The 23,740-nt window shown below is 36.0% G+C and overlaps 1 protein-coding gene across 1 annotated transcript; it reads right to left on the reverse strand.

Annotated features, from left to right (window-relative positions):
• Positions 1–1,373: 1,373 nt before the first annotated feature.
• Positions 1,374–23,371, reverse strand: LOC141391884 (very long chain fatty acid elongase 1-like). The gene is made up of 5 exons (XM_073964571.1): positions 23,222–23,371; positions 22,959–23,149; positions 10,307–10,450; positions 10,126–10,231; positions 1,374–1,784 (listed from the first exon to the last, which is right to left on the reverse strand). The coding sequence occupies exons 1-5, from the start codon at positions 23,277–23,279 to the stop codon at positions 1,459–1,461; spliced, it is 825 nt and encodes a 274-aa protein (XP_073820672.1). The 5' UTR covers positions 23,280–23,371; the 3' UTR covers positions 1,374–1,458.
• Between the last annotated feature and the right edge of the window lie 369 nt (positions 23,372–23,740).

The following is a 23,740-nucleotide window of genomic DNA, read 5'->3' on the forward strand; positions in this document are numbered from 1 at the left end:
TTAAGGGTATAAAACTTTCCACCTGAAATTTGTCGGTATAGGTCCATGTCTTGATATTGCCCCCATAGAACCTAGCTATTTTCTACATATAGCTCGTTCTCCACCAAAATAGCTGATATTTGGTAATAGAGGTATGAAACATTCCAGCCGAAATGTGCCGGTATAGGTCGACGTCCTCAAATACCCCCATAGGACCGTACCTTCCTATTTACGGTACGTTGAAAGGTGTGGCCTCAATATACCACCGATATGACTGAAATTTAATATTTAAATTGCCATGGGTGTATAAAATATTGCAGAAGAGAATTATCAGTATAAGCCCTTTTCTTCAAATAACCCGATAGAAGCGTACTTTCCGATTTTCGGTATTATAAGGTTGTGTCATCAATATCCCATCGAAACGGATGAAATTTAATATTTAATCTCCGTTGGTGGTATAAAACTTCCCACCTGAAAATTGCCCGTATTGTTCCATGTTTTTATATACCCCCCATAGAAAGATCCCTCCCAATTTTCGGTATTTTGAAAGTTTTACCCACAATATTCAATGGGAATAACTGTAATTTGGTATTTAGTCTTCGCTGGAGTTACGAAACTTTACTCCAGAAATTTATCGGTACAGGTAAACGCGCTCCCGATGTTGTTAACTATCCAAATCCAGAATATCCAGGTTTAGGTCTAGTCAGTTTTGCCCAATTTTATGTATTTCGCTCAATTCGGAAAATTGTAAATATTGGTCCATGTTTTGGAAAGAAACAAAATGTCGCCCCATATTAACTGTATTGAAGGGAGCATTCTCAACTCCTGCAATAAAAGGAAGAGTTTAGTACTTTCATAAACGAAATAAAACTAATTGTTCCCATTCATTTCAATACAGCTCGTGGTGGTGGGTATAAAAAGTTCGGCCTGGCCGAACTTAACGCTTTTCTTACTTGTTTTACATTAATATGACCACAGCTTCCGCTCAAATTATAATTTTAAGAAATCCATCGGTGAATCGTGCTAAAACAGTTTATTGCGTTCAAAAGTTATGGTATATTACAACAATTCGCGAGTTACAATACCCCATACCTCAGTTTCAACATAAGTAAATTTTCTACAAAAAGGCCGATATATACTTTTTAGGGTCGCAAATGTATATTTCAATACGTTACAAATTGAAAACAAACTTAATATACCCTCATATTATGGTGGAGGGCATAAAAATTATAACGTGCGTAGTCTGCATAAAAACCATAAATGGGGTATTTTTTCTTATATGGAACTATTTTACTTACCAATTTATATAAACAACATTTCAGATAGAACTGAAATGTCTAAATGTATGTATATCATCTATAATACTTACCACCAAATGAATTATAAAGCAAAACTTTATATAAAGCAACTTTGAATTATAAATTTAGTATATAATGTACTTTGTACTTTATAATTAATATTTATATATATACATATATATTATTTACTCTTTAATGTTCTTGTTGGCTTTCCTGGCTTCTTTAAAATATAATTCCTATAGTAAAAGTTTGAAAACAACATAATCATTAAAATGTTTTCGATAAATATCACCCATAGCCACAGCCTAGGTAATTCACAATTGTTATTTATTAAAAGCGAACCAAGCTTAATTGCATAGTAGACAAATTGTGCCAGTTGGAATTCCGTCAGTCGTGGCTTCCATTTGGATAAGTCTAATCCGATCTTTAGGGAACTCAAAAAGTAATAGAAATACATAAGGGCATGAACCAATGTATTTACATAGCCAATGACGGAGACACTGGATGCTAAAAGACACAAAAAATAAATAATTTAACCATTATAAATTTAAGTATATAATTTGTAAATATATGTTTAAATATAATGTTGAAAAAATAACTTAACTACTTGTCTATGTCTCCAGTATTTGCACGTAATTAATCGAAACTGACATCAATGTAATAACTAAAAATTTGTAACTGCAGTATTTTGCAAGAAATAAGGTGAAGGAAATAATATGATTTGAGAATATGTATGGTGATTTACGCAAACAAATGGGACCATTTATAAAATATATATTGTCCGATCACCGGGAGTAATGCAGCCATCTTCTTTCCTGAACTGATTGCATTACAGACACTATATTTTAGGCAAAGACCCATACCTACATTAACATGATTGACATCAATGGAAAGTTCAGGAGATACACTTCCATAAAAAGTTTCCTCGCATAAATGTGTTCTTGAGGTATATGGATATAGTCATAATGTAAAATAGGGCTGTTCAAAGGGCGCCCTTCTGCTGTCGGTGTGCGTCAAATTGCTCACTCATACAATTAAAAAAGAGCGCTTTTGTTTTTGAAATGACAATTTTCAATACACATTTTTTTCTATGGCAAAAGACAACCCAGCATACTAAAATTACTTGAGATAATATTACGATTTTGATGAAAACAGGTTTCGATTTTTAACGCAAAATCGGGTAACCGGTTACGGTTTTGGACACCCTAGTACCAAACTCTTACAAATTGCTCTGAGTTTTAATTTTGTTTTAATATTTTTATTTTGCCTTCGAAATTTTGACTTTGACCTCGAACTATACCGCGAAGTTTGAATACTTTTGAAAACAAACTGCATATCTCTATAATTTGACATTAGAAAACTCACTCTATTAAAAGTGCAAAAATCGAAAAAAAATTTTGCCTAAAAACCTGTCCAAATTACCTATAATGCGACGCAGTATTCTCTTCGAATGTTGTTCTTCGCACCAGCCATTACACAAGGTGCCCATATTTGGATTTTACAGTTTTCGTGGCATTTTCTCAAGAAGTATGGACGTGTCCCTGGAAAAATTTAGACAGCGGTAAAAGTGGCCCCGAGAAAAACTTGTTGCAAAACAAATCTAAACTATTCGACAGCAGGTCTTAAGCTGCACTTTTCCGAAATTTTTGTGTAGCAGGTACCCGAGAGAGTGGACCGATATAGTCCATATTCGAACTTGAACTATGTCTGGTAGATATTTTACGATGTGCAAAGTGTGGACCAAATCGGTTAGTCCCTTCGAGAGATTTCGTCCAAACATACTTGGGGTCTAACATCAATTTTGCTCGTATCAAAGTGTGTTTATCCTCTGTATATATTCTCGATAGCCTAAAGGCTAAGGGTACAACAAGTAAACACATTAATTTCGGCCGGAGATTTGGAGCTTTTTTAGAGCGCAAACACCAAATTTTTGCTAACTCGGTCAACTAAAAACTGGCGGTTATATGGGGGCTATACCACAACGTGAGCCAATGTTTACAATTTTTGATAGAGAAAGTTTTGAAAACAGGAACCATACATGCCAAAGGATATCCAAGCTTGCCCGAAAATATAGACAACAAGTAACAACGGCGTTAAGTTGTTATACACTTTACAACGAGTTGTATTGAAGTAAAATGGACTAAATACAATGTGGCTAACCTTCAAAATACCGAAATTCGGGAGGTATCTCTCCTTGGGGCTACATCAATATATCGATCTATACCTGCAAATTTCTGGCGGAAAGTTTTTAGCCTCAAGGAAGACTAAATACGAAATTTCCGATATTTCGGTAAAACCTTCAAAATACCGAAAATCAAGGGGTACGCTTCTATGGGGAAAAAGGGACCCGCGGACCTATACTGATAATTCTCTTCTGGAAGATTTAATGTTTAATATCTTAAATCGGGAGTTACCGTTATATGGGTGCTATACCTACTCGTACACATGAAGCTATGTTAACAATTGTTGGTGAATAAGTTTCGTGACTGCAGGGAAAATCAAATATAAAATCAAATATAAAACAAGTGAGCAAAGGCTATAGTCGGGACAGGGTTGACCATGTGATACCTTTCATCACTACCCCTGTGCATAAGCTTTTCACTTGTAAACATTTCTTTTAGGGAATATAATCAGACTACCACCAAGCATAATATAACTCTTTCTCGCTGGGACCCCCATAATCAACCAAAATTTCGTGACGATCCGATCAAAATTGCGACCTGTAGCGTGATTGAAAGAAAAAAAATTAACGAATTGGATGCATTAACGACTATTGTGGTATCTCCCTTGTTTGACCACCTTCGCCAGACTACTTTACACCAATGTAAAGGTAATATTTTCTTCTTCCAATGACATGCTTTGCCGTTGAAATACCCCTACTAGAAACCGATATATTCACAAAGAATAAAACTTTGAATTTGTCTCCACATGAGTTTTTCCCCATTCCTACCCCTAAATATAATCCGACTATCATCAAAATCAATAGGCTTCTTCCTTTGTGGGGCATCCATCAACCCCCAAAATTTCGTGACTATCCGATCAAAATTCCAACCTTAGCGTGATTACAAAAAATGGAAAAATTGGATATATTACTGACTTTTGCGCTTACACCAATATAATTTACATTAATATAAAGCACATCTTTTCTTCTTCCATTGGCAGGCTTTCCTTTTGGAATACTCCTACAAGAAGCGGAGACATTCGCATAAGAAAAAAAACGTTGACTTTACTCCACGTAATCTTTTTGCTTATTCCGACTCCTGAATATTATCCGACCATCACCAAACTTAATAGGCTTCTTCCTCTGTGGGACTCGCATCAACTCCCAAAATTCGTGACGATCTCTGTTGTTTGACCAGCTACGACAGCCTACTTTTTATCGTTGTAAAGGTCATATTTTGTACTTTCCTTGCCACGTTTTGCTTTTGATATACCTCTTAAATAAACAGGGCTATTGGCTTTCAAATAAAACGATGACCTTTTCTCCAAATAAGTTTCCTCTGTGGGACCCCCATTAACTTCCAAAATTTCGTGACGATCCTATCAAAATTGCGAACTGTAGCGCGATTTCGAAAAAATGAGGTATTGGGATGTATTACCGACTATTTCTATATCTCCGTTAGCTAGCCAGGCTTTGTTTTTGGAAGCTTCCCAACCAAAGCTGTGATATTCGTCATTATAATTAAAATCGCAAAAATGAAAAGTTGGGTTGTATTAGCGACTATTGCGATATCTTCGTTGTTTGACCACATACGACAACCTACTATATACATCGTTGTAAAGGTGATATTTTCTGCCCCTTATAGATGCGAAGATATTCGCTTTGAAATAAAACGTTGACTTTTTCGCAAAATAAGTTTTTTGCCCATTCCGACCCCTGATTATTATCCATCACCAAAATCAACAGGCTTGTTCCCCTCCGGGACCCTCATCAACACCCAAAATTTGGTGACAATCCGATCAAAATTGCGACCTGTAGCGTGATTGCAAGGTTTAGATGGACAGGCGGACACACATAGCCAAATCGACTCAGCTCGTCGAGATATTCATTATACACCACAATGTGGAAAGGGTATTATAAGTTTGTTTTGGTAAAAATTCATGTAACACCGCTAAATATTCGTCGGAGACCCCCAATGTTATACCAATCTTCATATCTCGACGAGATAAAGCGATTTTGAGATGTGTGTCCGCCCGTCCGTCTGTCTATTATAAATTGTAAACACGCTCCCGGCCGCAATTATGGACCGATCATCACGAAATTTTGTATGGTCGGGTTCAGGCCAGAATTGATCCCTATTCTTATTGGTGATGATCGAGGAACATTTAGCGGGTGAAATGGACCAAAAACATAATATTTATTCAATTTTCTAGCGGCTCTGTAGGTTGGAATAATAGCCCGATCAACGCGAAATTTTATATAAGGTAAGAGTATATGACAGAGAAGAAGCTTGCAATTTGAGATGGCGATCGGATGATGTTTAGAGGTTTAAATGGAGCATAACTTGTGTGTGAAAATTGCGAAAATTTTTAATATACCAGTTATATCATTATTCCTGGAAGACACATTCCGCCCACGTAAATAATATTTGGAAACCCAACTCTTCCCTTTCCATTGATGCCAAATATTTTGATTTACGCGGTCAGATAACAGAGTTACAGCCTAATATATCCAGTTGTTTGCTTGTAGTGCAAGCATGGTCACATTTGGCACGGCGGTGCCGATGATTTTCGGCAATTTACACGACCCGAATGCACAGGAAGAGCGTACAAAAGAAAACAAATGTTTTGATTTGTTATTGTTTTATAGCTTGCGTGAATACAAACTTACTAACACACTGTTATAAGTTGCCAATATTTTGAATACATTCACATTTTCTCCGTTCTCTTTTTGGTCATGCCTGTTGTAGTGTAATCATAAGCACAATAGAGGCCGCAATTATAGCTCAATAGTCACGAAATTTTGCAGGAGGTAAGGGTTTAGGTAAGAAGATGCCTGCAATTTTGGATGATGATCCGATATTATTTACCGGGTGAAATGGACCATTCCCTTTGTATGAAAAATAAAAACATTTTATTTTTCGTCTATATTGGAATTCGTGGAGGGGATATACAGGCAAAGTCGCCTATATATGGAAAAATAACTACTGACCTTTCCTCTGATGAAAATTGCAATAATATGTGTGCTTGATAGCGGGCCTACTGCCTAATATATAATGAGTTTTGTGAAGAGAACCACCTCTTCCTCCCGTGCTACAAATTGTCTCTATCATTACAGAGAAATTCCCAGTTTTTGCTAATTGCGTGGAGCCCTAGCATATTACTTGTCAAATTGTCCAAAAATTAAAGATGTAGCAGAAGGGGCTAAACAACGTCAATTTTCCAATTTAAGAACATTTATTAGGAATGTAAAATATATAATTGTTCCAAAAACATCCCAGTGGGGACAAGGAAACCTTCTCTCATATTCCATGGTAAAATTATTTATTGGTGCCAACGTGGTACAATTTTATGCACACCCGCCTTGCAAGCTGAAGGTCGGGGGTTCGATTCCCGGACAGTCAACATCAAATTTCCAACGATGGCAAAATACGCCCCAGTAATATTGGCGACATTTAAGGAGTATATTTGAAATGTAAAGCTTCTCTACAAGTGGTGTCTTCAGACACGCCTTTCGGATTCGGCGATAAACTGTAGACCCCATATCATTGATGTAATATGAATCGTGGTGCTGTCCCTTCTGAGATGTTTGTGGAACAATTATTATATTATTATTTAAACTTGATGTGATAAGGTAGAAGACTCAACAAAGTTATTTCTGACAATAAGTTTATTTGTCCAAAAGGAATTTTGATTTGCTGAAAGCTAATTCGCAGGGTTGTGGTGTAGGGTATCGCATGGTCGGCCCTGTCCGACTATAGCCTTTGCTTACTTGTTTTGGTATATAAAAGTATGAGTCTACGACCATTATTTCGATGCGTTACAAACTTGTTGACCAAAACCAACTTATAATACCCTCCCCACATAGTGGTGTAAGGTATAATTATGGATAGTTAAGTGAAAAATGTTGCTAAAATCCTCAAAATAACGAAAAACGAAAGGTATCGATATATGGGGTCTATACCAAAACACTGGCCTACATTGATAATTTTTGGTAGAGAAGTTTCGCGACTTCATGGGTAGTTCAGTCAAAAAATGTAGCTATACACCTCAAAATACCAAAAATCGGGAGGAAGCGTTTTGACCCTTAAGAACTTCAGATGTCAAATTACAGCCAGTTCGGTTACAAATTTCAGTTGAAATCCTCAAAATACCGATAAGGCTATACCAAAATATGGACAAATTTTGAAAAGTTTTGTTGGAGAAGCTTTGCTACCTTAGAACCTCCGACGTTAAATTACAGCTAGTTCGGTTAAAAAAAATAATTTTCACTACTTTTACCGTTATAAAAAAATAAAACGAAGTGACCCAAACGAACTAAGGGCATTGTCGTTGTCCATGGATCCCAACACGATATAATTTTGCATCAGAACACTTGAATATTTTTCTGGTCAACTTTTGTAACACAGTGTCATTTATCGACATTTTTCGTAAAGTTTGCACTTTCTTAAGGCCGAAACTGCCTGAAGGAGCGTTCCAATGCTTTCGTGATGTATTAGAGAGTTCTTAATTACTGTCTTGGCTACAATTTTTAAATTTCTGCTGTATCGAAAATCTCAATGGTTTGACTGTTATATGCCAAAATATCCAAAAAACGTCAATAAAAAACTTCAAGTCAAAATCGGGAGGCTCGATTTTCATCGTAGACATATGGTTCAGTGGACTTTTTTGCTCAGTTCAATCCCAGGAATCAGAAACGCGAAGGGCCCATTAAGGTTTTTTTTTCCTTCCATACAAATCGCCCCGGCCTAATGTACATATATACTTTATAGCGTCGCAAATGATTATTTCAATTAGTTAAAAACTGAAAACCAAAATAAATGTACCCTCCGTACTATGGTGTAGGGTATAAAAAGTAAAAAAACAGCGTTAAATTTTGTCGGGTAGCATTTTCTGTACTCTCCACAATAAATTATATTGAAGCCTGATATTAGCGATTTCGGTTGGGTTATGAAACTTAAACTTTAAAATCGGGCGCTATCGTTCTATGGGCCATATATCAAAAAGTGGACGTGCACCGACAATTACCGGCGGGAATATTTATACCCCCAACGAAGAATTTATACAAAATGTCAGCAAATTCGTTTGGTTAATAGTAATAAAACCTTAAAAGTCTCAAAAACTACCGTTAGCTATATTTTGATTCTTGTCGACAAAAATGTGGATTTAAGTCAAAAGTGTTGCGGAGGAGCTACTTGAAGGAATGGTCCGCATAGTCCATTATGGAAGAGATATCGTGCATACCATTTTAGTGACATTTTTTAAATAGTGGGGGGAAGTACCGTAATTTTTGGACCGGTATTTCCCATCTACGAACTGATGTTAAGTTTGGAAAAAATATGACGAAGGCCAAATTTTGGACCAAATCGGTTGATCAGTTCGAGAGAAATTGTGCTCTCAAGCCACTACATAAAAGTTTTTACAACTTTCGGGCTGTTTTCTCAAGAAGTATAGACTTGCCCCTGAAAAAAAAATTTACGGTCTTAATTGAGACAGCGAATGCAAGTCGCTTCAACAAAAATTAAAGTAATTCGCGAGCAGGTCTTAAAGTGAACTTCTTCGAAATTTTATGTAGGAGGTAACCGAAGGAGTGCACAAATATAGTCCATATTCGAACATGACATATATCTAGTAGATTTGTTAGGACGTGTAAAGTATGGACCACATCGGTCATTCCCTTCAAGAGTTATCGTGCGTACAATTTTCCGAACATTTTTGAACCTTTTTACGGGAGGTACCTGAAGGAGTGAATCGATATGGCTTATCTTGGAACTTAAACTAAGTTTGGACAATATATTACGAAGGCCAAATTTTGGACTGGAATAGCAGATCCGTTCGAGAGTTATCTTGCGCTCCAACCACTACACACGATGTAATAGGGTTTTTTTGCACCTTTCAAGCTATTTTCTCAGGAAGTATGGACTTGCCCATGATGTAACTTGTACCGTCGTATGTGGGGCAATTAATACAAATTGTTACAACAAGAACAAAAGCGATTGGATATCAGGCCCTAAACTCAACTTTTCCGAAATTTTGTTTTGGAGGTTACCCGAAGGAGTGGAGTGATTGAGTCCATATTATACCCTCATCTAAGTCTGGTAGAAATTTGACGATGCGCAAAGTACGGACCCAATCTGTTATTCCCTTCAAGAGGTATCGTGCGCACAAATTTTCCGAATATTTTCGAACTTTTGTGGGGGAGGTACCCGAAGGAGTGGGCCGATTGGAACCTCATCTAAGTCTGGTCGAAATTTCACGATGTGCAAAGTATGGGCCGAATCGGTTACTCCCTTCAAGAGTTATCGTGAGCACAAATTTTCCGAACATTTTCGAACTATTGTGTCGATATAACCCATCGACAGCCACATTTTGAACCGAATCGGTTGATCCGTTCGAGAGTTATCGTGCGCTCCAGCCAGCCATATAGACAGACGGACACGGTCCAAACATATATGGGGTCTAAAACCATTATTTCGATGAGGCACATTTTGCTCGCATGAAGGTGTATATACCCTCGTTAGCATAAATGCTGATGGTATAATGACATTTTATGGTGAAGGGCATAACAAATTCTAAGTTCAGCTTTTTTGGTACGTTGATGAATCAGTTAGCCAATCAGCCCTTATTTCTAAGCTGCTACGTAAACTCACACATATAAATAAAATAGTTTTAATATCATTTTTCTTACCAAAAAGCACATTAATATATATAAAACTGCCCCATATCATGGTAGCATGATGGTAAACATGCAGTAGCGAAACATGACTAAATTTCTTGGTGAGAACAAAGAAAACCTGTTTATAAAAAATAAGACAAAAATATAAAAAAATCAGTTGGAAAATGTCTAGAACATTTGAATAATAACTTACTGTGTCGACGAGGTCGGCTATTTTATTGAGGAAATACCAATAACCCAATTTACGAAGCTGCATAGTATCCTCACTAAAATCTGTGAAATCATTAGGCATGCATGACCAACTGTACTTTTTGTGGAATAGATAATATTTGGTAACCTTAAACGAAGAAAAGTATGTTATATAGATAAATTATATACAATAAGACAAATGAATATTTGCAAAACAAACAATATTACACTATTAAATACAATGTTATACATAAAGGCAGAGAAAAAATATTTTTTACATGTTGATGGGCAAAATATCATTTTGGCTGACACTAAATAATTTTTGTGGCGCACATATTATTTTAAAGGCGATAATGTATAATTCAATTTTTAATTCTGTTCACCATATAAAAAACAACAAATCGCAAAATCTCGCTATATGCTAATGTTCTAATAATGTCGTGATGGTTGAACCATTCCACAGTCTGCCTAACTGAATTTGATACATGAAGTGTCAAATACTAGAACGATGCCCGATGCACGCACAACATCTGTTCACTAGAGTTGGGCAAAGACGAATGAGTAACATCATAAAAATCAACGTGTAAAATTAAGTATACGCAGTTTGGCAAAGAAATTACCGGCGTCCATTGAACGAGATAGTGAGAACGAGATTGCCCAACTCTACTGTTCACTGGTAAAACCAATGGTTTTCTCATTAGCTGTTCTGTTGCTGAGTAAAATGGATATATTTTTGGTTTAATTTTCATATAAATTGACTACAATTTATTTGTGAATGAAGATATGAAATTGTTTAGAAAGAACAAGTAAAAAAGTGTTAAGTTCGGCCGGGCCGAACATCTCATACCCTCCACAATAAAATATATTGAACTGAAATGGTGTAATTAGTTTTCATTAATGTCCACAACTTTAAGTGGATATATTTTATGACCACGGATACCCCCAATGATTAAAATAAATCATAAAATGTACCTAAAAATGTATTCATTGGGGGAGGCACCTTTATATGTTTCCCTTTATTAAGGTTAATCGGGAGGTACGGTTGGACCTACGTTAATCATGTTTGTGGAAAAATTTTGCGAATCTTCAAAATTTATTCTGTCAAAAAATTTAGCCAAAATACTGAAAATACCTTAATTTAATTGTAGTTAAAATCTTCAAAATACCGAAAATCGGGAGTTACCGTTATGGAGACTCTACCAAAAAATGGACTAATGTTGAAAATTGTTGTGCTATTACAGATAGTTTGGTCAACAAACATAGTTAAAATCATCAAAATGCCGAATATCGAGAGGTACCGTTATATGATGAAGATGTTTTGATCGGCTGAAAATTGTGACTAATATCTTCACAATACCGGAAACCGGGCTATACCGTAATATGTGGGCTATACCAAAACATGGACCTAAATTAAATTTTTTGTTGGAGAAGTTTTGTTACCTCTGGAAAACCCATATTACAGACAGTTCGGCCAACAATTGAAGCTAAAATCCTCAAAATACTGGAAATCGGGAGGTTATACCAAAACATGGACCTATGTCGACAATTTTTAGTGGAGATGTTTTGTGTCCACTTTGAACCTCAAGTCTTAAATTACAGGTAGTTCGGTTAAAAATTGTGGCTAGCGTACTCACAATACAGGAAATCAGACGATACCTTTTTATGGGTGCAAGACCGAAACATTGACTAATGTAGACAAGTTCTTACAGTGATTCATGATACGTAGAACTATGCCGACAATTTTGGTGGAGAATTTTTGGTGACTGCAGGGAACCTTCAAATACCGAAATGATACGTTGAACTATGCCGACAATTTTGGTGGAGAATTTTCGTGACTGCAGGGAACCTTCAAGTACCGAAAATCGGGAGATACCGTTATATGGGGGCTATATCTAAACATGGACCTATATTAAATCGTAAAAATACCGAAAATCGGAAGGTACCGTTATATGGGGCTATAGCAAAACCTTGGCCGATATAGCCCATCATCGAACTGACCGGTGTATAAAAAAAGATACACGGGTGAAAAATATAAGGCTCTCTTTTTGGACGCTAAAGAATGTTATCCAATTAAACGCTAGTTATTCCAAGGAAAATACTACTTATTAAAGGCAACCACAACACGTTTTCTGCAGCTACCACGAAAGAAAATTTAAAATTGTATATGAAAATTATATTTTTAAGACTATCTAAGCATTTAAAAAAAAAAAAACTTTTTTTCAATGCAATCGGGCATTTTTTCAAAAGGGCCATCAAAAGTAGAAAATTACAAAAAAGTAAATTTTTGTGATTAGCTTAGGGTTTGGTCATAAGTCAAATGAAGCTTTATAAACAAGAAATTAAAAATAAAAATAACAAACAATACTACAACAAAATGCAAAAAATCCCACAAAAATATTCGAAAAAACCAGAGTTTTACGTAAATTTTTGCAAGTACAAGGACAAACCTCTTGGTGGATAATGTAGTGTATCATTGGGACATTAATTTCATATCTAAGCAAATGTCCCGCAAAACTTTTGTCCTTTCCAGTTAGAACCGTCGCACTGTCCGTACAAATAGAAGACAATTTCGAAGTGGGTATTATGGATAAAACTTCCGTTTAGAATGCATCAAACATGGCTTTTCCAGTTACATTTCCATAAAACGACTTCAACTTTAAAATTTCTTCAAATACATTGAACAAATTGACTATGGTTCTAATATAAATTAGCATTTGAATTGTGTCGCTAATATCAGTGCTTTCATCAAAGTAAACAGATACATATACCGCATTTCCAATCCTCTCCATTGTTTCGTGTTCTATGAATTCCCTATTGACTTGGTGCGGCGGACTATTGTGAGCTGAGATAAAGGCACCTCTTTGAAAATGTCTTCCATTTTTCTAACAGTATCTCCAAAGAAGGGTAATACTGACATAAAAACTTCCTTAAAAATCTCCCATCTTCAAAAGGTCTACCTTTCTTGGCCAATTCCAAAGCAATCTTATATGAGGCCTTGATTGTGGTATTATCATAATTGCCTTTGTCTTTTATAATATTAAGACGCCTATATTTTTATTTGTTAAAGTATCTTTTAGCTGGCATATTATTATACCCTCAGCCTTTAAGCTATGAAGGGTATATACACTTTCATACGGGCAAAATGTGCCTCATCGAAATAATGGTTTTAGACCCCAAGTATGTTTGTCTGTCTGTCTGGCTGGCTGGAGCGCACGATAACTCTCGAACGGATGAACCGATTCGGTTCAAATTTTGGCTTTCGTAATATTTTGCCCAAACTTAGTTTAAGTTCGAAGATGAGCTATATCGGTCCACTCCTTCCGGTACCTCCCCCACAAAAGTTCGGAAATGTTCGGAAAATTTGTGCGCACGATAACTCTTGAAGGGAGTAACCGATTTGGTCCATACTTTGCCCATCGTGGAGCGTGTACCAGACTTAGATCAGGTTTTAATATGGACTCAATCGGTCCACTCCGTCGGGCACCTCCCACACAAAAATTTGGAAAAGTTCAGTTTAGGGCCATCTCTCGAATCGCTTTGATTTTTGCTTTAGCTACTTGTATTCACTGCCCTCCATACGACGGTATAAGTTTCATCAGGGGCAAGTCCATACTTCCTGAGAAAATAGCCTGAAAGTTGCAAAAAACCCCTATGACACCGTGTGAGGAGGTTGGGGGGCAAAATAACTCTCGAACAGGTCTGCCGATTCGGTCCAAAGTTTGGCCTTAGTAATATTTTGTCCAAACATAGTTTAAGTTCGAAGATAAGCCATATCGGTCCACTCCTTCAGGTACCTCCCCCACAAAAGTTCAAAAATGTTCGGAAAAATTGTGCGTACGATAACTCTTGAAGAGAGTGGCCGAATTAGACCATACTTTACACATCCTAATATATCTACCAGATATAGATCAGGTTCAAATATGGACTATATTTGTCCACTCCATCCGGTACCTCCCACACAAAATTTCGGATACATGTTCACTTTAAGACCTGCTTTCGAATCACTTTGATTTTTGTTGAAGCAACTTGCATTCGCTGCCTCAATTGCGATGGTAAAAGTTGTTTCAGGGGCAAGTCCATACTTCTTGAGCAAACAGCCCGAAGGGTGTAAAAACCCCCTATGGCACCATATGTAGTGGCTGGAGATCCACTTCCATAATGGTCAATGTCGATCCATTCCTTTTTGTATCTCCTCCGCAAAACGTTTGATCTTTAATCATAATCAACATTTTTGTCGGTTCAAACGCCCAAAATTTTTAAAACCCCCTAAATACATACGTTTTTTGGGAAAAAAAGTTTCAATATATTCAGGCTGAGGGTATATCTCTGTCGGCAAAGCCGACTGATACTTTTTTACTTGTTTTTTTTCGCTTATTTCCCGTCATTAAGTGATATTTTGTATGCGTATTATATGACGCCTCATGTAATATGCATATACATTTTTTATTGCTGCGTCATTAAAAATATTAATACAAAACAAAAAAGTATTTTCAAATTGTTAATTCCACATATTTATTGTAGAATGTAGAATCTTTTCAGTGTACCAAAAAGACGTATGGATAAACGAGCAATTCCCAACTACATGGTCAAAAGGAGCCATCATAAAACTGCCAAAGAAAAATGATTTAACTATATTCGACAACTGGAGAGAGAGAGGGGGCAGTTGCCGTGGAAATCAGCACACATTTCAAAGAACACGAAACTTCGGTTTTTAACAGTTGTGTAAAATCAACATTACTGTATAGCAGCGAGACTTGGCTAATGACCAAAAGCGTGGCACACAAATTACAAACATTTGTAAACAAATGTTTGCGCATTATATTAAAAGTGTTTTGGCCAAACACCATATCAAAGGACGAACTCTTAAGACAAACAAAGAAAGATCCAATACTACAACAAACTACAAGACGAAAGTGGAAATGGATTGCCCATACATTGCGCAAACCAATTAACAGCATCACCAGAACAGCCTTGGAGTGGAACCCACAGGGAAACCGTCGAACCGGACGTCCAAAAATATGAAATAAAATTAATATGTCAAGATAGATTAAGATGGAAATGTATTATAGAAGCCCTATGTTCCTAAGGGGAATAATAAAGGAAAAAAAATATAAAAGTGAGATAAAACAAAGATTTCTACAAATAAATTCGGATATAACAAACAACGGTTATAAGCAACTACGTATATTACTAACTATATATCTATATCTATATCTTCCAATGACATTTTCATAAGTTCTCTTATACACAACAAACTGCCGAAAACAATCACGGTAGTAAGTAACAAAAATGTTGACCCCGCGAGTAGATTTTTATACGAATAGTTATTATAATTTTGTATATTTTTGAAATATATGTACATTGATGAAGACGAGTTCAGTACTCATTTAACCCGTATCAATAACACTGTACAACACAAAAAACAATTACAAGATAATTCGACCAGATTATGAAAGAGGACCGAAAAAAAGAAGACACGTGTGTCGGCGTTTTGAAAGTTTACGTCGGGAAGTAACCTAAATAGGCGTGGCAAATTCCGCCCATTTCTACAGGTTTTGAAATATTCGACATTAGATTCCTTGTAATCCTTGCATTTTAGGTATAAAGTCTCTTCGGCAATATTACTGGCAACAACGCGGGGTATCTTTTTATGAAAAAAATTGTGCTAGTCACTAAAGGAGTCTTTTTGATCCCATTTTTCAAACAACGTTTAAATATTCCATTAAAATGTGGTCGTATCAGATCAAAATATTCTACAAAATTATTTGTCATAAAATTTTACTATAGTTCCCCGAATACACCAAAACTCTAAATCGCACCTAAACGCCAGGAATCTGCTAAAAGTAAAATCACTTTTTAGGGTTAATGTTGAAATGTGTATTTGCAATATATATCAAGAAAATATATACTAGTGTTGGGCAATCTCGTTCATTGAGCGGATCGATCTTTTTCATTCCGTTCACCAAAATGATCCGGGTCTTTTAGTTCGTTCGTTGGCTCTTTTTCGTTCAACAATACATTTGACTGTGTTATTTTCTTTTGAAGTCGTTCGTTCTCTGCTGCATATGACTCCGTCGTTCTTTTCACCGAATCGTTCTTTTCAAAATGTTCGTTCACGAATGACACATTGTGTGTTAATGGGGGTGGTTTTGTTTCTGAACGTAGTGGTGGTGGTTTTGATATAAAAGAACCAGATGAACGAATGATGCAAAAGAAAGAAATGACCGAGATGTGCTACTGAATGAGGTGAGTTACTGAGCGAGAGTAGATCTCTGAATCATTGTTTGTTTTGTGTGGAAATTTGTGCTGCTTGGGCTAACGCAGCGTTTGTTTAGAGTTTGACTGCAAAACCAATGCTGCTAATTTTGTAAGCAGCAATGACTCGTCCATCGGGGATCTAAACGAACGATATAAAAGAATGAGCTGGATACGGATCCGTTCGTTCTTTTCACGGAATCGTTCCTTTGAGCCGGTTCGTTCATGAACGACACAACTCTAATATATACATCAAATTTGCCAACAAAACACCCAAATATTTTTTGAATAAATTTGTTTTGTTCTTTTTTCGAGTTGATGCATGAAAGTAGCATGAAATTTAGTTTCAGACGAAAGTTGTTAAAAGAAGAAATGTTCTACACTAAATTTCACTGTAAGTCCCGGAACAAACTAGATATCTAAGTAAAATACTTTGTTAAGAAAATTACTTTACAAAATTAAATATTATAGGTAGAAATTATTTGTTAAACTTTTAGATTCTTAATTAAAATTTATTCCATACTGAGTCAAAATCTCCTAAAATACCTCACTTTTTGGGGATTGTGTCAAAAGACGAAATGTTCCAAATCAAATTTCATTATGAGTTTCTAAACAAAATAAATTTGTAGCTGTAACATTTAACATCTCCAGAAGCTTTCGCTTTTTATATATGATTTAGGACCATATTCTACCGTTTTAATTCACATTTTCGTTATCGGTGGTCACAAAATATATTTTATTGATGTTTTTTATAATATGTTTTTTTCAGAAGATTATGTGTGCTCAATCAAAACTGTTTTTGAAATATCAATGGTGAATATATATAGGTAAACTATTGATAACCCAGATCGGACTTTGAAAAATTACGTATTTTAGTACTATAAACTAAAATAACGTCATCAGGATAAGTCATAGGATCCTGATATTGTATGTGAAAATGCGGGGATAGTCTACGGCTATTCTCCAGTGAATATATCTAACATACGAGTCCTAACATCCATGATTTTGGCATGGTCCTAAATACTATAATGGTGACAGCTACTCCTGCTCTGACAAAATAGACTGAATACACGTGTCTTCTTTTTTCGGTCCTCTTTCATAATCTGTGCGGGGTTTCTTGTAATTTTAAAAAAAGTTCAATTTTGTTGTACAGTGTAATTAATATGCAAAAGGGAGATAAAATAAAGCTTACTACTGTCGAACCGTTTATAGAAAACCAATTTGTTACCATTACTTATTTTACTTGCACTGAAATTGTAAACATCAACAATTTAAGTTTACTATTTATTTCATAAAACCAAAATTCGAGTTTTTCTGGAGGAGTGGCCTAATAAAAACTAATAAATATTAAAAACAAGTAAAAAGTCGTTAAGTTCGGCCGGGCCGAACTTTTTATACCCTCCACCATAAAATAGTCTTAATTAAAATGGAATAATTAGGGTCCTTTCACAATTTTAGGTGGAACAACTAACAATATTGCAATATAACAATAATGCTTAAGTTACACTGTGAACACAAATGTTGGGGCAGAGTTAAAAACTCCGAAGGACAGATGCGCCGTGAGTCGAACTTCCGCGTTATGGCGTGACGAAGTTTTTGCAAGAGATCCTGTAAGCCATCATGAATTAGCATTATATCTTTGTTTGTTGTTTTTGTAGAGCACTTAAGCAACAGTGAAAAAAGATATAACGCTAATTCCTGATGGCCCACAGGGTCTCTAACAAAAATTTCATCACGCCATAACGCGGAAGTTCGACTCACGGCGTATCTGTCCTTCGGGGTTTATAATATACTCACCAAGGCCTTCTTCCCCAAGAGGAATTTTCCGTGCCCCAGACATTCACCTCAATTTTGTTGCACAGTGTTATCTAATCTAATCTAAAAAAAATGTGTTCAACTAGGTGAAAGGTACCAAGGAAAAGTTTTATAGCTGCAGGGAACTTCAAGAGTCAAATTGAGGGTAGTTTCATCAAAACAATGTAGACCCTCAAAAATGGACCCGTGTTGTTGATGTTTGGGGGATATACCAAAACATGGACCTATGTATATTGACGATTATTTTTGAATAGACAAAATTGTAGCTAAAATTCTCAAAATACCGATCATTACAGCTAGTTCGGTTAAAAATTGCAGCTAAAATTCTCAAAATACCGAAAATCGGGAGATACCGTTATATGGGGGCCGTCCGTCCAAAACATGGACCTATATTGACGATGTTTCGTTGGAGATGTTTTATGAACACTGAGAACTTCAAATGTCAAATTACAGCTATTTCGGTTAAAAACTGTAGCTAAAATTCTCAAAATACCGAAAATCGGGAGGTACCGCTATATGGGGCCATACCAAAACAAGGACCTATGTTGACGATGTTTCGTGGAGATGTTTCATGACCACTGAGAACCTCAAATGTCAAATTACAGCTAGTTCGGTTAAAAATTGTAACTAAAATGCTCAAAATACTGAAAATCGGGAGGTACGGTTATAAGGGGGCCATACCAAAACATGGACCTATGTTGACGATGTTTGGTAGAGATGTTTCATGACCACTGAGAACCTCAAATGTCAACTTGCAGATAGTTAGGTTACAAATTGTGGCTATAATTCTCAAAATACCGAAATTCGGGAGTTACCGTTATATGGGGTCTATACCAAAACGTGGACCTATGTTGACGATGTTTGGTGGAGATATTTCATGACCACTGAGAACCTCAAATGGCAAATTACAGCTAGCTCGGTTAAAAATTGTAGCTAAAATTCTCAAAATACCGAAAATCGGGAGGTACCGTTATATGGGGACTATACCAAAACATGGACCTATGTCCATATCCTTTGGGATATAAGTTTGTTGATCACTAGAAACCCTAAGTGCAAAATTATAGCTAGTTCCGTCTGCAAATGTGGCGAATAACGTCAAAATACCTCAAATCCGGAGGTACCGTTATATGGGGGCTATACCAAAGAGTCGACCGATATAGCCCATCTTCTAACTTGACCTGCCTATGGAAAAAAGACCCTCGGGTGCAAAATTTCAGCACTCTATCACAATTATTGCGGACGCTAGAGTGATTACAACAGACGGACACGTCTAGATCGTCTTAGAATTTTATCCTGATCAAAAATATATATACTTTATAGGGTCGCAAATGATTAGTTCGATGTGTTACAAACGGAATGACAAACTTAATATACCCTCCATAGTATGGTGGAGGGTATAAAAATGGGTTCAGCTAGGTGAAAGGTACCACCTACGGGGCTATATCAAAGAGTCAACCGATCTTTAAATTTTTTGGCGGAAAAGTTTTATAGCTGCAGGGAACTTATAAAGTCAAATTGAGGGTAGTTTCATCAAAACAATGTAGACCCTCAAAAATGGACCCATGTTGACGAATTTTAGTAAAGAAATTTCGTGACCACTGAAAATTCCCGAAAATCGGGAGGTACAGTTATATGGGGGGATATACCAAAACATGGACCTATGTATATTGACGATTATTTTTGAATAGACAAAATTGCAGCTAAAATTCCCAAAATACCGATCATTACAGCTAGTTCGCTTAAAAATTGCAGCTAAAATTCCCAAAATACCGAAAATCGGGAGATACCGTTATATGGGGGCTATACCAAAACATGGACCTATATTGACGATGTTTCGTTGGAGATGTTTTATGACCACTGAGAACTTCAAATGTCAAATTACAGCTATTTCGGTTAAAAACTGTAGCTAAAGTTCTCAAAATACCGAAAATCGGGAGGTACCGCTTTATGGGGGCTATACCAAAACATGGACCTATGTTGACGATGTTTCGTGGAGATGTTTCATGACCACTGAGAACCTCAAATGTCAAATTACAGCTAGTTCGGTTAAAAATTGTAACTAAAATGCTCAAAATACTGAAAATCGGGAGGTACGGTTATAAGGGGGCCATACCAAAACATGGACCTATGTTGACGACGTTTGATAGAGATGTTTCATGACCACTGAGAACCTCAAATGTCAACTTGCAGATAGTTAGGTTACAAATTGTGGCTATAATTCTCAAAATACCGAAAATCGGGAGGTACCGTTATATGGGGGCTATACCAAAACATGGACCTATGTTGACGATGTTTGGTGGAGATATTTCATGATCACTGAGAACCTCAAATGGCAAATTACAGCTAGCTCGGTTAAAAATTGTAGCTAAAATTCTCAAAATACCGAAAATCGGGAGGTACCGATATATGGGGGCTATACCAAAACATGGACCTATGTTGACGATGTTTGGTGGAGATATTTCGTGACCACTGAGAACCTCAAATGGCAAATTACAGCTAGCTCGGTTAAAAATTGTAGCTAAAATTCTCAAAATACCGAAAATCGGGAGGTACCGTTATATGGGGACTATACCAAAACATGGACCTATGTCTATATCCTTTGGGATATAAGTTTGTTGATCACTAGGAACCCTAAGTGCCAAATTATAGCTAGTTCGTTCTGCACATGTGACGAATAACGTCAAAATACCTCAAATCCGGAGGTACCGTTATATGGGGGCTATACCAAAGAGTGGACCGATATAGCCCATCTTCGAACTTGACCTGCCTATGGAAAAAAGACAATCGGGTGCAAAATTTCAGCACTCTATCTCAATTATTGCGGACGCTAGAGTGATTACAACAGACGGACAGACAGACGGACATGGCTAGATCGTCTTAGAATTTTATCCTGATCAAGAATATATATACTTTAAAGGGTCGTAAATAATTAGTTCGATGTGTTACAAACGGAATGACAAACTTAATATACCCTCCATACTATGGTGGAGGGTATAAAAATTGGCAAAATCGGGTTTTGAAACCTATTCATATCAATGCGGAAGAATTTCAGTAACGTGGTTTAGGTGGAACAAGTGAGAAAAGGCTATAGTCGGTACGGGGCCGACTATGTGATACCCTACACCACTACCTCTGTGAATAATCTTTTCACTCGAAAACATTTCTTTTATGGAGATACGAAAGTTTTCACCTATCTGGCCCTTAAAGCAAATAACTTAAGGAGAACTGAACCAAAATAATTAATATTTCATTTTATATTTGACTACTGTCGACATCACCAACATCAATAGGCTTCTATCTCTGTGAGAAAATTTCGTGATGATCCGATCAAAATTCCGACCTATAGTGTGATTGCAGAAAAAGTAGAAAAAAGGGATGCATTAACGACTATTGCGATATCTCTATTATTTGACTACCAACGCAAACCTAATTTGCATAATTTCAAAGATGGGATTTTCTACTTTCTTAGTCAGGCTTTGCTTTTAAAAGGTCCCCAACCAAAGGTGTGATATCCGTCATTATTATTAAAATCGCAAAAATTAGAAGTTGGGTTTTATTAGCGACTATTGCGATATCTTCGTTGTTAGACCACTTTTGGCTTTTGGTATACCCCATATAGAAGCTGAGATACTCGCGTTGGAAAAAAACGTTGTCTTTTTATCCACATAAGTTTTTTGCCCATTCCGACCCCTAAATATTATCCGACCATCACCAAAATCAATAGGCCTCTTCCCCTCTGGAACCCCCATCAACACCCAAAATTTCGTGACGATCCGATCAAAATTGCGACCTGTAGCGTGATTACAAGGTTTAGATGGACAGACGGACGGACTGACGGACGGACACACATAGCCAGATCGACTCAGCACGTCGAGACATTCATTTTGATATATATAAGTATGGGTCTACGACCATTATTTCGATGCGTTACAAACTTTTTGGCCAAAACCTACTTATAATACCCTCCCCACATAGTGGTGTAGGGTATAAAAATCACGGCCAAACACGGCCAATTTAGTAAAAGTCTATATGAAGTCAGTTTAAGAAAAATAAAATATTTTTTTACTTTTTGTGTTTATTGGCCGCTACATAAAATGTTTAAGGTATATTATATATTAAATAAATTCCACTCGCACCGGCCAATCAATTCCATTTTACATAAATTAATATTTCCACTGTTTTAAACACATTAAAATACATATACCTTATAATGAATTTCTTTTGTTTTCTTCAAAATTCTCTGTTCGACTGCATTTTAAACCGCTATAATGGCGGTATTTTGAAAATGTCATTTATATTCATAAATGTTGACATGGTCTTTCTTCAATGCCAAAACAAAATATTAATATTAATAGTTGTAAAATTGACTTTTTGCCTTAAAACTGGGCAAAGTACCTATAGTGCTATGGTGATGATTCTTGATTTAAAATATTGAGTGCCTCAATAAACCCTCTGTGTCATATTTCAATTTCCGAAAAATTCCAAAAAGTAAATGTGGGCAATCCGACTTGTATGTCTTCAGTAGTCACTGGTTACACTTATTTAAAAAAAAAGCCTAAGCATCAACGAAGCATTGTTTTACTCACCTCTATAAACGCATAAGTATTAAATATAACTTGTCCTAAATTATATATTGTAATAATCCATCGTATATTATAGGGTTTCCGTTTGGCCATAAAGGCTGGACCGATTTTCTTAACAAATAATACATATATCACCATAATTGAAATGACAGCGACATAACTGTTACTGATCGGCAGATCACTGGTACGAGGATCTACAATGAAATATTTACATAGTTGAACAACACATTTTATTTTATTTATTTTTTTTTTTTAATTGCTTATACCTCTTCCTGCAGCCGTCTTAAAGTGGTCGATTAATTCATTATATAAATACGATACCATATTGATGACGATTATCTTCCACGTTAGTACAGCTAACCAGATATACGAATTAACCCAACTCTTGTTAATGAACAACTAAAAGAAAAAATTCGTATTTGGTGTTATTTATTTTCTTATTTGCGATTTTAGCTTGAAAAGAATTTCGCATAATTCGTTTTGTGCAAAATGTTATTCCATTTATTCAAGGTAATATATAAACTATAAATTATTTATATATTTCATTGCATTTGGCACACTACGTACACAAGAAAGAAAATTGAATAAAAATATGCAATCAATGCTCGCTATAATTACGGCATAACCTAGCCGCCATTCAAAAACAATGTTAATTAAATATTTATTCAAATTGTGAATAGATTTGATTCGTTTTATTTTTTATTTTATTATTTTTATTATTATTTCTTTTTTTTTTTTTTTGCATAGAAACGAGGAACTTAGAATGGAAACCGACCCACATATGG

Source organism: Musca autumnalis, unplaced genomic scaffold, assembly GCF_047663935.1.
Source record: "Musca autumnalis isolate F117 unplaced genomic scaffold, ASM4766393v1 scaffold_193, whole genome shotgun sequence".
Lineage (NCBI taxonomy): Eukaryota > Metazoa > Arthropoda > Insecta > Diptera > Muscidae > Musca > Musca autumnalis.